At 33.8% G+C, this 14,734-nt stretch overlaps 1 protein-coding gene across 2 annotated transcripts in view; it reads left to right on the forward strand.

Moving 5' to 3' along the window:
• The first annotated feature begins 2,747 nt into the window (after positions 1–2,747).
• Positions 2,748–14,734, forward strand: part of LOC132553489 (phosphoinositide 3-kinase regulatory subunit 4-like) — a 30,888-nt gene continuing 18,901 nt past the window's right edge. The window contains exons 1-14 of one of the 2 annotated variants that reach the window (XM_060217736.1): positions 2,748–2,773; positions 3,452–3,589; positions 4,451–4,575; positions 7,218–7,273; positions 7,633–7,782; positions 8,772–8,873; positions 9,724–9,917; positions 10,576–10,702; positions 11,393–11,565; positions 12,271–12,391; positions 12,837–12,932; positions 13,356–13,450; positions 13,823–13,862; positions 14,380–14,462. In XM_060217736.1, coding sequence (XP_060073719.1) covers positions 3,498–3,589; positions 4,451–4,575; positions 7,218–7,273; positions 7,633–7,782; positions 8,772–8,873; positions 9,724–9,917; positions 10,576–10,702; positions 11,393–11,565; positions 12,271–12,391; positions 12,837–12,932; positions 13,356–13,450; positions 13,823–13,862; positions 14,380–14,462 — 1,454 coding nt within the window. In that variant the 5' untranslated portion in view covers positions 2,748–2,773; positions 3,452–3,497. Of the gene's footprint in view, positions 2,774–3,451; positions 3,590–3,652; positions 4,077–4,450; positions 4,576–7,217; positions 7,274–7,632; positions 7,783–8,771; positions 8,874–9,723; positions 9,918–10,575; positions 10,703–11,392; positions 11,566–12,270; positions 12,392–12,836; positions 12,933–13,355; positions 13,451–13,822; positions 13,863–14,379; positions 14,463–14,734 lie in introns of those variants that run through there. The other variant, XM_060217737.1, reaches the window with a different exon arrangement.

Here is a 14,734-nt window from a genome sequence, read left to right on the forward strand (position 1 = left end):
GTTTCCCTTGGTCCCTTCTTGTGGCCGTTTTCTTTTGGAACTGATCAGAAAAACAAAATGGCGGAGAGGCAACCATTTTGGATGTGGCAGTTTTAAAATTATTGTCACCGTTTCTTCAGAGAAATGTTCAAATTTGGTATAATAAAGAGTGAAAACAGATGAGAGAAGAGAAAAGAAGGGAAAACATTTCACTGTAAAAGAACAAATAAAGATCAAACAATGATGGTCACCTGTGGGATCTCTTGTTTTCATTTATAAGCTGGTAATTGTCATTGCTCAAAATTTTGGCAATTTCCTTTTAAAAATATTTTAATTTTTAAAGGAATTCAAATTTCACAATCTGGATGGAAATGGATATCTAATACAATGTGTATGGATACAGGTGATGAACTATACTTTGGTATGTAGTTGTACAATGATAACATGTGGGTCAAGCTATGATTTGGTTATGGTCAATATATATTTGTTTTCGCAAAATAATTATTGCACTTTAACAATTTTAATTCAAATGACCAAACTCCAAGGGAGCTTTTTAAACATCTCTTAACAAAGCTGATGAAACACTATAAAGTTACATTCTTCTCCTTGATTGCTGTTTATTTTCCCTCCCATACATCTAGTTCTTACAAGAACTAAGTTTATATATTGTTGAAGAACAATGTGAAGTACATGTATTTTTCTACTAACAATGAAATTAATAGAGGACATTTCATGATTTTTTGTTTAAGATCGTATATATTCTACAAGCATGGCAGAACATCAATACTGTGAGTGGTATTCATCAGGAAAAACTACAAAATTTTCTTTTTATTACATAATTGAAAAATTGCAAAATGTTGGTCCAAGCATTAAAAAAATCTGTGACCAAAAACATATAGGAAAATGGTGTATTATTTGATGTCAGAAAGTGATGATGTTTGTAATTCTGCTTGACCACATAACAATAGGCCATGTTAATAGACTATTACTTTATGCCACTCTCTTAACAAAGAATTGCTACAAAAATTTTATAAAACTTGCAAATTGACAATCTATCCATAAATTTGGTGAACATTTGCAGTCATAACTAAAGAATAATTTTTTTTCTGCTCTGATTTGCCAAACCTAAAACTATCATCACAGTAAAGGTTATACATCACTGCAATGGCAATAATGTTTTTTTTAAAGTAATAAAGTCTTAACTTTCTCTAGTAAATATGTATAATGTAATAAGATCATAACAATACACGAGAAAAAGTTCAAGTAAAATCGTAACAAACATGAGTAATTAACAAGCGGTTACTCAGACGATGACTATTAGCTCTCAAGTCTACAGTGCTGTGGGGCCTCCTTACACATGTAGAAGCCGGTTACTATTTCAACTGAACATCATGCAGAAGACCTGTCCAGAACAACAGAGGACAATGACACAAATACAACAGGACCATGGTTTATTGTGATCTCTTCTTCCTGAATAAAAAAAGCTTTCTGGTCATTGTCTCATATGGAGATTAGTCTAATCTAAACATACCACAGTTACGGTATAGAAAAACAGGAAAGTCAGGATAAAGAACAGCAATTGGTCTTACAGATTTCTTTTTAATTGATTATCAACAGCAAGTCATTGAACTTTGGTCAGTTGACTACTGGTGTTATTCTGAAAAATTTGCTTCTTGCATCTTAAATGCGGGGCCCTAAATATTGTGAAAAACGTCTATTTTAGTAAGTGACCTTCACTGCCTTCACTATTGACCTCTAACTCAATCCCACCCTTTATATTTTCTGATTATATTAGATTGCATCAAGTTTCGACCCTATCATAAGTTATCATCTAGGAAGCCAAAACATGTTGATAAAAGTCTATTTTTAGTAACAGCTACCTTCATAGTTGACTTTTTGAACCCAAACTCAGTCACTACATTATTTCATAATATATTTTTAGTTACAGTGACCTTTGCAGTTGACCTTTCGACCCCAAAAATAATTCCACACTGTATTACCACATATGCAATCATTCTATGAAGTTTCAACTAAATCCATTTCTGAAGTTATCATTTTGAAACCAAAATTTAAAAAAAAAATCAATTTTAAGCAAGAGGCCTTTTTGACCGTTTGATCCCAAACTCATCCCACTCTGTATTATCTCTTATACTAACATTGTATGAAGTTTCAACCAAATCCATTAATCCTTTCTGAAGGTATCATCTGGAAACCTGATAAACTAGTAGGCAAAGAAGGATATTTCCTAACATAACTAAGGGGCAGGCAGGCATGGATCCAGGATTTCGTTTCGGGTTAGAAGGGTGCATATTTCTTAAACTGAAAAAAATTTCCCTCTCCTTTTAGCTCATCTGGCCAGTAAGAAGGCAGAGCTGAAAAGTAATCAGGATGGTGTTTTATGATTATATTTATAGTTTTATGAAAATTATATGTATGCTATTTCTTGCAAAGAGTTCTAGTGATCATTTTCTTCATATGCATGTATAGCCTTTCCGCCGTCCGTAGACAAAACGAAATCCTTCTCAAATGTGTTTTTCGGTTTCCTTTAATACCTTATGTTAGATGTTCAGTTTATGGTCTATAAAAGAAAACGTGTCTTGGAATTCGACTAATTATCCAATCAAAGTTCATAACATATATTTTATGACGCTTTCTTATCTATGTTCAGTGCACTGGGTCACATGATAGGTTGAAATTCGTATTTTTCGCGGCAAAATCGTTCGGAACATATCTGCATCAAGTTCCGAATATACTGAACTTCCGGTTATAAACAGACCAGCGAAGTCTTATCCTAGTAAGTATTGCGACTAGATCTCCACCAATTCTTTCAATTTTGACTGAAACTGAAGTATTCTCATTCAGGCGTTTTGACTTACGTACTTTCCGATTCGTCTTAATGCTAACACAGCTCTTGGTATAAACAGACAGACTAGACTGATGGGTAGTTGACCAGTTCAGCAGACACCTCCTACAAATAAACAGTCCACAGACACCTGTAATACAGTCCATATGATGAGACTGATGATGTAGAAATAGTGAAATATCAATTTCTCTGTAATATTTTGTTTCTGCTCTCAGTGTTTGTGTATGTACGTATGGCGTGTCTTTATATTTATAACGTAATGGGAATGTAGATGTGTTTTATTAAGTGACAAACTGGCGATTTATCTTGCAGACGAAACATTTCATATGAAATATTGCTTAGTCCTAGCAAAGACACCTAGAAGCTTTTATTTTCCTGACTGTTACACTCGTTTCATAAATTTTACATACAAGAGTACATGTTGAATATTTGATAAATTGCTTGCAAAAGCACATGAGTCATGTCTTGGATGTGCTACATGTGAAATTTTAAGATTTTTTATATACATCCCTGCTCTTTTAGTTGAGTAACATTAGCTCTCTCTCACATAAAGAATGCCTGATTCCTGTGGGAAAAGTAACAGCAATTGTCTCAATTATTTCCTTTCAGAAATATCAAAATGAATGGCTGAGAACGTAGACACAAGATCTCAACAATGGGTAACCAACTGACGGGAATAGCACCATCTCAGATCCAGCCAGTGGAACAGTACCTCAATGATATAGCAGAATATGAATTTGAAACAAGGTGCAGTGTTCTTCCTGGAAATATACAAGCTTTATTTATTTTACAACAATTGTGAAACAAGTTTGTAAGGGTCCTTAGACCTAACTGACTATGTGTCTGAATGCATGCAGATTATGTTCGTTCCACCTAGATCTGTTGTCTGCTAGCTATGATAGAGTAAGAAGATTTGTTCAATGGGATGGATTCTTGATGATAATACTACTTGTAAACAATAGGACAAACCCTGTCAGAAAACAATCTGTGTTTTGAGAGATTGCCATTGTGGTATTTGTATCATTTCAGTAACTAACAAAATTAGTTTTTTTTATTTCTGTTGCAGACAAACTGTGTACCACATTGTTTAACTTAAGCTGATCAATTTGATTTGTATGGGTACCAGAAAGATGAACAGAAATTTCGTTTTGGTCTGACAAGTTTTTATGTATGATTGTGTGCAACAGAGGAATTTATTTCAAGATTTTGGCAAAGGATTCTCATCCTTACGCTGGTTTGCTTTCTGTTTTATGGTAAAACTGAAGTATTTTGCTGAATCAATGAATATGGTTTCAAGAGATTAAAGTGGTTGTGAATTTTGAAGTTGATAGTAAAGATTGGTAGTATACTTTTGTCTAGATAAAAGCTCATCAACCAGTCTTTCTTCTATTTATCAGCAGCAATAAAATAAGACTCCTCTACATGTTTGTAAAGGTCATCTTGTTTTTTGATAATTTTATAAAAGAAAACTGTTATCGGAGACAAAGGTTACAAAATTTCATGTATTTTGATAAACCATTAAAATGAATAAAATTGTAAACATTTTAATCGCTTTTTTAGTCCAGATCTAAAAGCTGGTTTTGTAACCGTATAAACAACTTTTTTCAGTCTTGGGAGCACCAGATTTTTTAAAGTAGCCAGAACTAATACAAAGGAAGGTTTAGCTGTGGTGAAAGTGTTCGTCATACATGATCCGTCATTACCATTGGCAGAACACAGAACCAAGTTAGAGGGTAGGTACAAAAGTCATTACCACTGACAGAACACAGAACCAAGTTAAAGGGTAGGTACAAAAGTCGTTGTCACTGACAGAACACAGAACCAAGTTAGAGGGTAGGTATAAAAGTCATTGTCGCTGACAGAACACAGAACCAAGTTAGAGGGTAGGTACAAAAGTCATTACCACTGACAGAACACAGAACCAAGTTAGAGGGTAGGTATAAAAGTCTTTACCACTGACAGAACACAGAACCAAGTTAGAGGGTAGGTACAAAAGTCATTACCACTGACAGAACACAGAACCAAGTTAGAGGGTAGGTACAAAAGTCATTACCACTGACAGAACACAGAACCAAGTTAGAGGGTAGGTACAAAAGTCATTGTCACTGACAGAACACAGAACCAAGTTAGAGGGTAGGTATAAAAGTCATTACCACTGACAGAACACAGAACCAAGTTAGAGGGTAGGTACAAAAGTCATTGTCACTGACAGAACACAGAACCAAGTTAGAGGGTAGGTACAAAAGTCATTACCACTGACAGAACACAGAACCAAGTTAGAGGGTAGGTACAAAAGTCTTTACCACTGACAGAACACAGAACCAAGTTAGAGGGTAGGTACAAAAGTCATTACCACTGACAGAACACAGAACCAAGTTAGAGGGTAGGTACAAAAGTCATTACCACTGACAGAACACAGAACCAAGTTAGAGGGTAGGTACAAAAGTCATTACCACTGACAGAACACAGAACCAAGTTAGAGGGTAGGTACAAAAGTCATTACCACTGACAGAACACAGAACCAAGTTAGAGGGTAGGTACAAAAGTCATTACCACTGACAGAACACAGAACCAAGTTAGAGGGTAGGTACAAAAGTCATTACCACTCACAGAACACAGAACCAAGTTAGAGGGTAGGTACAAAAGTCTTTACCACTGACAGAACACAGAACCAAGTTAGAGGGTAGGTACAAAAGTCATTGTCACTGACAGAACACAGAACCAAGTTAGAGGGTAGGTACAAAAGTCATTGTCACTGACAGAACACAGAACCAAGTTAGAGGGTAGGTACAAAAGTCATTACCACTGACAGAACACAGAACCAAGTTAGAGGGTAGGTACAAAAGTCATTACCACAGACAGAACACAGAACCAAGTTAGAGGGTAGGTACAAAAGTCATTACCACTGACAGAACACAGAACCAAGTTAGAGGGTAGGTATAAAAGTCTTTACCACTGACAGAACACAGAACCAAGTTGGAGAATAAGAATAGACATGAAACTTTGACGACTGACGTAGAAATCAAAGCATTTTCATTAATGCAAAATGTGATTGTCTTATATACCAATAAACACAACTCAATTAGAAAGTGATTATAAATTGACAAAAGTTACATAATCTAGTGGTATAGGACACATTGTTGTAGACCAAATGATATGTTAATTGGTATGTACATTTCTTATGAGATGTTATACAAGGAGAGTCAGAAGTTTTTAGTTTTGTAAGTTTTGACGATTATAAATAAAACTGCAACAAAGATTTCCATGAAAGGATTCAGCAGGAACTGCTCAGTGTTGACAATATTTCCAATTCATTAATAAAGATTATGTTGAAAGGTGTTGGTATATATGAACTAGGATAGAGATTTCAGAATTCTCTACCTTGCCACATTATCTTGGATGTTGTATATAGTAATTAATTCTTTATGAAACAAGCCCTTTCATTGACCAATAGTTTTAGTAACATCACCTTTGATTGGCCAATGGCAATTCATTAATAAAGATTATGTTGAAAGGTGTTGGTATATATGAACTAGGATAGAGATTTCAGAATTCTCTACCTTGCCACATTATCTTGGATGTTGTATATAGTAATTAATTCTTTATGAAACAAGCCCTTTCATTGACCAATAGTTTTAGTAACATCACCTTTGATTGGCCAATGGCAATTCATTAATAAAGATTATGTTGAAAGGTGTTGGTATATATGAACTATATAGAGATTTAAACACACCTTGCCACATTATCTTGGATGTTGTATATAGTAATTAATTCTTTATGAAACAAGCCCTTTCATTGACCAATAGTTTTAGTAACATCACCTTTGATTGGCCAATGGCAATTCATTAATAAAGATTATGTTGAAAGGTGTTGGTATATATGAACTAGTATAGAGATTTCAGAATTCTCTACCTTGCCACATTATCTTGGATGTTGTATATAGCAATTAATTCTTTATGAAACAAGCCCTTTCATTGACCAATAGTTTTAGTAACATCACCTTTGATTGGCCAATGGCAATTCATTAATAAAGATTATGTTGAAAGGTGTTGGTATATATGAACTAGTATAGAGATTTCAGAATTCTCTACCTTGCCACATTATCTTGGATGTTGTATATAGCAATTAATTCTTTATGAAACAAGCCCTTTCATTGGCCAATAGTTTTAGTCAACATCACCTTTGATTGGCCAATGGCAATACCAAGATATTATCATAGAAAAGAGTCCACTGTAAATATGAAAAAATAATGCAATCTGTGATTGAATTATAAGAATGATATTTTTATTATTAAAAAGTTAATCCTTGAATTAATGATTAAATAAATTGATAAATTACGAAACTTCTTAATTTCTTTGATGTGTTATCTATTTAGATATTCGCCTTCGACTCCATGGGACATCAAACTGCTTGCCATTCCAAAAAGATGTGGTCAGTATACAACAAGGGATTATAACACTAATGTTTATGGACCTTTGCTGCTCAGTAAAGTACATTGATTTAAAATCCAAGTCATGGCTTCTACCACCATCATCATCATCAGATTGTGGGCTGTTTGATTCATTATCTGTCTTTCTGTAGTCCTGTGGTCCAAAATCTGTTCTTGAACTATTCTTTTTTGTATAAAGAAAATGGTCGACATGCAGCCATCTTGAAGTATGTTTCATTGCCATACTATATATTAAATGGTTAGGTCATTGATACTAAAACTGAAAGAATTTAATAATTCCTCAGGGTGACAGTTCTAGTTTGATATGATTGTACATGAGATGGATTTCTATTATTTACAGCAATCAGACAAAGCAGCCCTGTTGTTTCGTCAGTACATCAAAGACAGTCTGTATGACCGTATCAGCACCAGGCCATTCCTGAACACAGTGGAGAAAAAATGGCTAGCCTTTCAGTTGTTATGTGCCCTGAACCAATGCCACAAACTAAAGGTAAGATGAAGGGATCCCTGATCAGGCTAGTTCCAGCTTTTGGTACTACCAGCTAAAGGTGAAGATTAGCTGTCTCAAATAAATTTTATATGTAACTCAAATGTATTGGCCAGTTGTTGCTAAGTTTCAGTAAAGTCTTAACTTACTGGGAGGACTTCTAGTTCTCTAGGTATCATCCATAAAAGTGATTTATATCAAACAGGATTTTATTTTGTTTTTTCATTGCTAACTGTATTGTTTTTCTTAAAAGATATTTTAAATGATGCCTGTTAGCATGTTATGTTGATATATCTGTTAAAAATGATGGTTACACACCAGTACACAAAAAAAAGGAAAAATTATTTCATATATTTATAGCTGATGAAATAGTAAAATAGCTAAGTGTAAACATGAATTTTATTAATAAAGCTAAACAGAGAATAAACACCAGAAATCTATATAGTTTATAACTTGAGCCCCAATAATAAAGTAACCTCCTCCCCCATTTAAAAAAAAAAAAAAAATTTCAACTTGCATGATCGTCAATATTTTCAATCTCTCTCACATGATGAATGATCTATCAATAAGTGTATTATCATATATAAGTAGCAATCTGTCCTGGTCTCATGGAGGCTTAATTTATTATGCTTTGCATCAAGTTTCTGTCTATAAAGTAAATGAAATCTATAAAATACTGCTGTCCCCCTCTTTCTGAATTATGTAAGTGACCTATGCATTTAATATAACAAATACGGTAATTGTTAATGATGAACATTTGTCATGTTAAATACACTGAACATACTTAATAATCAAATTTTATAACAATGTCAATTTTGAACAAATCAATGTCAAAATTCTTGCATTGGCAATAATTGCTATAATAAGGACATGTGAACATAAACTGTAACCAGTGCGATCATAGTTTAGTGCAATAACTTCAGCATGAAAAGCTCAAAAATGAGATTACTGCTAAAATATGTAGGTTTACAGTAACTTTTATTATCTGACAGGTGTGTCATGGAGACATAAAGGCGGAGAATGTGATGGTGACGGGATGGAACTGGTTATTACTTACAGACTTTGCCAGTTTTAAACCAACTTACTTACCTGAGGTTTGTTATCACACAGGCACAGCAAACTTTTAAAAGAGTTTGCTGTGTTTTTATTTTCTTTGTAAGGCAAAACAGAAAATGTTTTCCGTTTCAAGTAGAGGTTTGTGAGCATACAGACACAGCCAACTTTTAAAAGAGTTTACTGGGTACTTTTCCTTTGTAAGGCCAAACAGAAAATATTTTCCATTTCCAGTAGCTCTACCAGCTTACTTACCTGAGGTTTGTGAACATATACAGGTACAGCAAATCTTTATAAGAGTTGGCTGGGTTTTCCCATCTTAGGTCAAACAAAAAATATTGCCTGTTTCTGGTAGGTTTACCAACCCCAATATTTTCTACTAATTGTAAGCAAGGCAATTTGCATAGAAGTCAACATCTCTCTCTTATATACATAAACTATGTAATTTTATCTATTAAAATACAATAATTCATCTACCTACCTACCCTAAATGTGTTATAGGAGACACAAATTTTTTTTTGTTTGGCCTAATGATGTCTTTTTAAAATGCATTTCATTTTATCATAAAATTATTGTTGCTTGATTTGTAACATGTAATTTTCCTAGTATTTTCCCACTGGTATTAACAGTATCATTCCTGCAGATTTATCATAAATATATAACGCTTATCTTTTGAGCAAATGTATATTATTAAATATGTTTAGTACAGAAAGTAAATATTATTATTATATGCTACTGTGTGCCATGAAATATTTTGAACATGTAAGTGTTAATGTCGTGTCCATATTAGCCTGGCTATTGAAAATTAAAGTTCATATGTATGAAAAAAAAGTACATTTCTTTTGAGAAGAAAGTGCTGTCAAAAGTAAATTTGTATTAATTTTATTACAGGATAATCCATCTGACTTTTCATATTTCTTCGATACATCTCGGAGACGGACCTGTTACATTGCTCCAGAAAGGTTTGTGGAGGGTGGTCTGAAGAATTTGGAGAGTGGAGGTCAAACTGGTAACCTTGACCTTACCTCTACTAGTGAGGTCAAGGCCGGTGAGCTTACCCCAGCCATGGACTTATTTTCAGCAGGGTAGGTATACAACAGACATGGAGCAATGAAGTGATGTAATATCAACTTAACAACCAAATTTTTTCTTATAATGCCAGCTGGTCACAATGAAGGCTTTATCAGGTCAGTAGAAGTGTTAGGAGCTCTTACTATAAAAATACTAAATTGGAGTTTGTTCTGACAAGGCGTTGACCTAGATGGCCAACAATTATGGCCAAGACCAAGTTGGTCTATGAGAACCTGTGTGGTTTATAACAGGTAAACATTGTGACATTGGGTGTGATGACATGAAATGAATGTTGTTTTCAGGTGAATACGAGGATATAACAGAGAGGGTATATTTCACCTTCTGAATGACATTGCAATATACTGTTGATGGACAAGAACAACAGGAAAATAAGCAATATGTCAATATAATCAAAATCCAAACTCAAATTCAATAAACCTAGGGCAAAAAGTGCACAAAGGAAAGTTTTACACACTTTTCATAGTCTCCTGTAAAAGTGCAAGGAGAATAAGACCATGTGTTACAGAAGAGTGAGCATCTTCTGCTTCATCAATGACACCAAGTTCAGTCTGTTCAGTTTTCACCCTTAAAAATCATTGTATGGGGCAGCTATCCTTGCCTTTTTGAGTAGGAAAAAAAATCTTATTCACTGACCAATGATTGTTGTTACAGATGTGTTATAACAGAGCTGTTCACAGAAGGTACGGCCCCATTTGATCTGTCACAGCTATTGTCCTATAGACATGGCGAGTACAGTCCTTGGAAAGTCCTGGAGAAGATAGAAGACACAAGTATCAGGGTAATGTCAGGATCTAATTGTCATAACTTTTGGTTTATATACAAAGTATAAAGACTTTTTGTGTGTAACTGCATTACGGAATATTTCAACTCAGAACAATACACGAAAATACTAGCTATTTTGAGTATTTTATGCTGTGTAGTTAAAAGCTAGTAATTTGTATAGCAGTATTTGATTTCAAAATTTAGAATTCACCTCCTCCAGAAATGTTTTCTGAGGCGAAATAGTGCATCTTGGGGGTTGGAGTTCGGAGATTAGGGTTAAAATTTCAAATAAGAAACCTTGTCTGTTAATTTAGATTTTAGATAAACATTCCAATGATTAAATATTATACGACATTTCAATTGAGAATACATTTGTACGTCATTATAATACTGGCATGTATCAAAAAATTTTATTGCAGCAAATTAAAGATGAAATGTTATACCCCCTCCTTCAGCAAGGGGGGGATATAGTAATCAATTTGTCTGTGTGAGAGTGTGTGTCTGAGAAAGTGCTTCATGGACCCCTGATTAGATTTGGTTCATATTCACACCACATCATCATATCACCATTGTCTACACCTAAATATATTTTGGTGGTACATAAATAATTAGTAAAGGTTAAATATCAAGGTCACCCACAGTAAAAACAATTATGAATGTTCGTGCCAAGTAATCTCCACACATTAGTGATGCCTTTTTTTCTCAGGACCTGGTGCGACACATGATAAAAAAGAACCCTGCACATCGAATGTCTGCAGAGGAGTATCTGATCCAGCAGAGGGGCAAGGCATTTCCTGAATATTTCTATACATTCCTTAAATTATATGTACAGAGATTTGCCACAGCACCTATACTCCCACCTGACGATCGTATTAACAGGTTTGTGTTCTCACTTCAGACCGTGAATGATAACTCAGATAGTGTTTTATTATCACATCATCCACCTGTTATATTATAAGTGAATTCACCCATATATATATATTTTATATCTGTATGTCACTTATGTAATATACTCTGAAGCATTTTTCATTGGCTGTGCCAATCAGAGATCACTTGCAATGTCATTATATGGATGATGATAATATGTGATGAATTGAAAATGGCTGCCTCCATTTCATTGTGTCCTCCACATTTTTACTTTAAACATAGATTGTAAAATAAGTAAATGTTAAATGAAATTTTCCAAAGCTATGTGATGAAAAAGCATCATATTTTTTTTCTTCATTTCATATGAGACTTTATGAAACTCATATCAAAATTTAAGTTTTGCTTGCCAAGGTTCACAAAAGTAAAAATTCTAAGGTTCATTTCTTAAAATTTCATATGAAAGGTCCTATACATAATCTTCCAGTGGGAATTATTCTCTGTATCACAGAGAAGGTTTACCCCAAATGATCTGGGTGACAAGTAATGGGCCTCCCTTATGAGACCCTGCCCCAGAATAACCCTGGCTGTTGACAGGACAATAAACCTAGCAAATAAATTCTAACGTGTCCTCCTTTGCATTCAATTTGATAAAGGATTCGGAGAGTTGGTGTGTGCCAGGAAATACACTATACTGTGTTATAACTTGTTTTTTGTCAGATTGAAGCGAGATTATGAGCTAATTTTGAAGAGCCTTTGTTTGGATGAGAAGGATCCGGACCAAAACACAGGACTTGTTCTCATCATATGCCTCCTTGGCTCCAGTGCTCGGAAATTACATGTATGTACACTGATCACAGGACCTTTAATTACAAACTAAACAAATGTCCTCCCTATGAAAATAACCTTTATAGTTGCAACTTAACTCAATGCCTGTTCATAATGATATTTTAAATGCATTGACTTAGCAGCTCAAACTTAGGTTGTTGAAAATTGAAGTTTGTATATTAATTTAAGGCTTGAATTCTCGATGATTTTCACTCAATTATCAAACTGTTTCCCGAGCCATGGTAAAAGGTATCTCAATTTGTTTTTTATTTAATGTAAGATTTAATGAGACTTGCCTCAACATTTTAATTTTTGCTTGCAAGGTCTAACAAAAACATAAAATTCTACAAATTATTTCACATAAAGGTAATCTGAAATGAAATGAAAACCCATTTAAGATCCTAGATATATATAAAGATATGTGCTTATTTACTTCAAGTCACATATTTACTTTTCAGTTTTGCAGTTCCAAGTTAATTGCTCTAGAACTGTTGCTGAAGTTTTCCAAGTTCCTTACACCAGATGTCATACTAGATAGGATCATTCCATATATGGTCAGTGATTTAATTACTGTTAAATCATTGATTTTCATTTTTTTTTTTTTAATCAATTTTTGTTAAATATGTATATATATGTCTATAAAATGGCAAAAAGATACATGAAATGTAGTACTAGTGGCTTTTCTGAGTAAAATTTTTCCATGAAGTCTAGTGCCAAAGAAAATTTCTAAATTATGTAAAACCATGAAATTTGAGCCACCTAAAAATGTATTATCTTACATTACTTAACTGAATAATTTATTTATCAGAACAAATGTTTTCAAAAAACAAAATGTATTAAAAATGATAGACACTTTTGATTTGCTAATATGTTAATGATTTTCAAGGAGTTATGCCCCTTTTATGGATATCGTTATGATACAAGTTGAATTCTCTTAAAATTGCAATTTTAGTTATTGATACTATATTTGTCAACAGCTGTTTTTCACAAATGACCGCTCAGCCAGAGTTAGAGCAGAAACCATCCGTGCTATTACACAGTGCCTAGTTGGCATCAAATCTGTCCCTCGAAGGTAAGTCGAGACCATCAGAACTGTAACACACTTCCTGGTCAGTAACAAGCTTGTCACTTCAAGGTAAGTAGAGACCATTAGAAGTGTAACACAGTTCCTGGTCAGTAACAAGCTTAATCCTAAATTTTTGTTTTATTGACTTCAGAATTGAAAATTCTTCAAAGTTGTAATATAATATTCAATAACCTGTGACAAACAAACAGATGTGTGTGTACAGTAATGATATCTGTGCATTAAAACTGATACATATTTCTGGTGTGGATTACTTAGTGTTAAGATATATCTATCACTAGTAAAGTGTTAAGATATATCTATCATTATTAAAGTATTATTGTAAAACAAATGTCATTATTTGTTTTTTTTCTGTTGTAGTGATGCCAATGTTTTTCCAGAATATATTTTCCCTAATTTGGTAAGTCTCTACTCTATCATTGATCTTTTATCATCTTTTTTGTATGTTTACCAATAAACATGTATATTTTCTACAAGGTAATTTTCATATATTTTCCCTAAATTGTATCTGGGTGGTTGGATGATGAAGTGGTAACACAATCCCTGTTCACCGGGGCGTATGATATTGGGGTCACCTGCTCAACCACTTGGATTTTCCTCGGCTATAGTGGTTTCCTCCTACTGCAAAACCTCTCACAGGCGTTAATTTGAGACAAGAGTGAATAGTATAAGTTAATAAGAATGACTTATATTGCAATTGCTGTAAAATAAATAAACAAAGTTTGATTTTAGATTGTACCTTTTGTCTCAAATGATGTTGTTTGGTCAGAAAATCTGAACACTGTTATATTTTATTGTTGGTATTGCAAGTTCAAATTATTTCTAGTAGACCATCTGTGCTTGAAGATCTGCAAGTCAGAAAATATCAGGAAATGATTTGTATATCATTTATATACTGTAAAATATTTTCATTATAGACACATCTGACTCAAGACCCTGCCACCATGGTGAGAGCTACATATGCAGAAAACATTGCCCAGCTGGCGGAGACTGCTTTAGGGTATGTATGAGCTACAGTGATTTCTAACTGATCTGAACCAATAACATAGGTCAGTTGTTAATAACGAGCAAGACAGGTCGGTTATAAGGAGCATGATCATGGGTGATTATTTTATAGTCTACTGTAATTTCATAGACTTTTAAAATGTTTGATAGTTTTGAGCTTACCAAGTTTGGTGGACTGATCTCCTTTAATGATATTTATCTGCTAGTTCGTACAATTATCAAAAGTTTCTTTCAATAATTTATTCCAAACTACCAAGTAGAATTTTT

The sequence above is a fragment of the Ylistrum balloti genome, unplaced genomic scaffold (assembly GCF_031769215.1).
Source record: "Ylistrum balloti isolate Yb309-2 unplaced genomic scaffold, AGI_CSIRO_Ybal_v1 Utg370332, whole genome shotgun sequence".
Taxonomy (NCBI): Eukaryota; Metazoa; Mollusca; class Bivalvia; order Pectinida; family Pectinidae; genus Ylistrum; species Ylistrum balloti.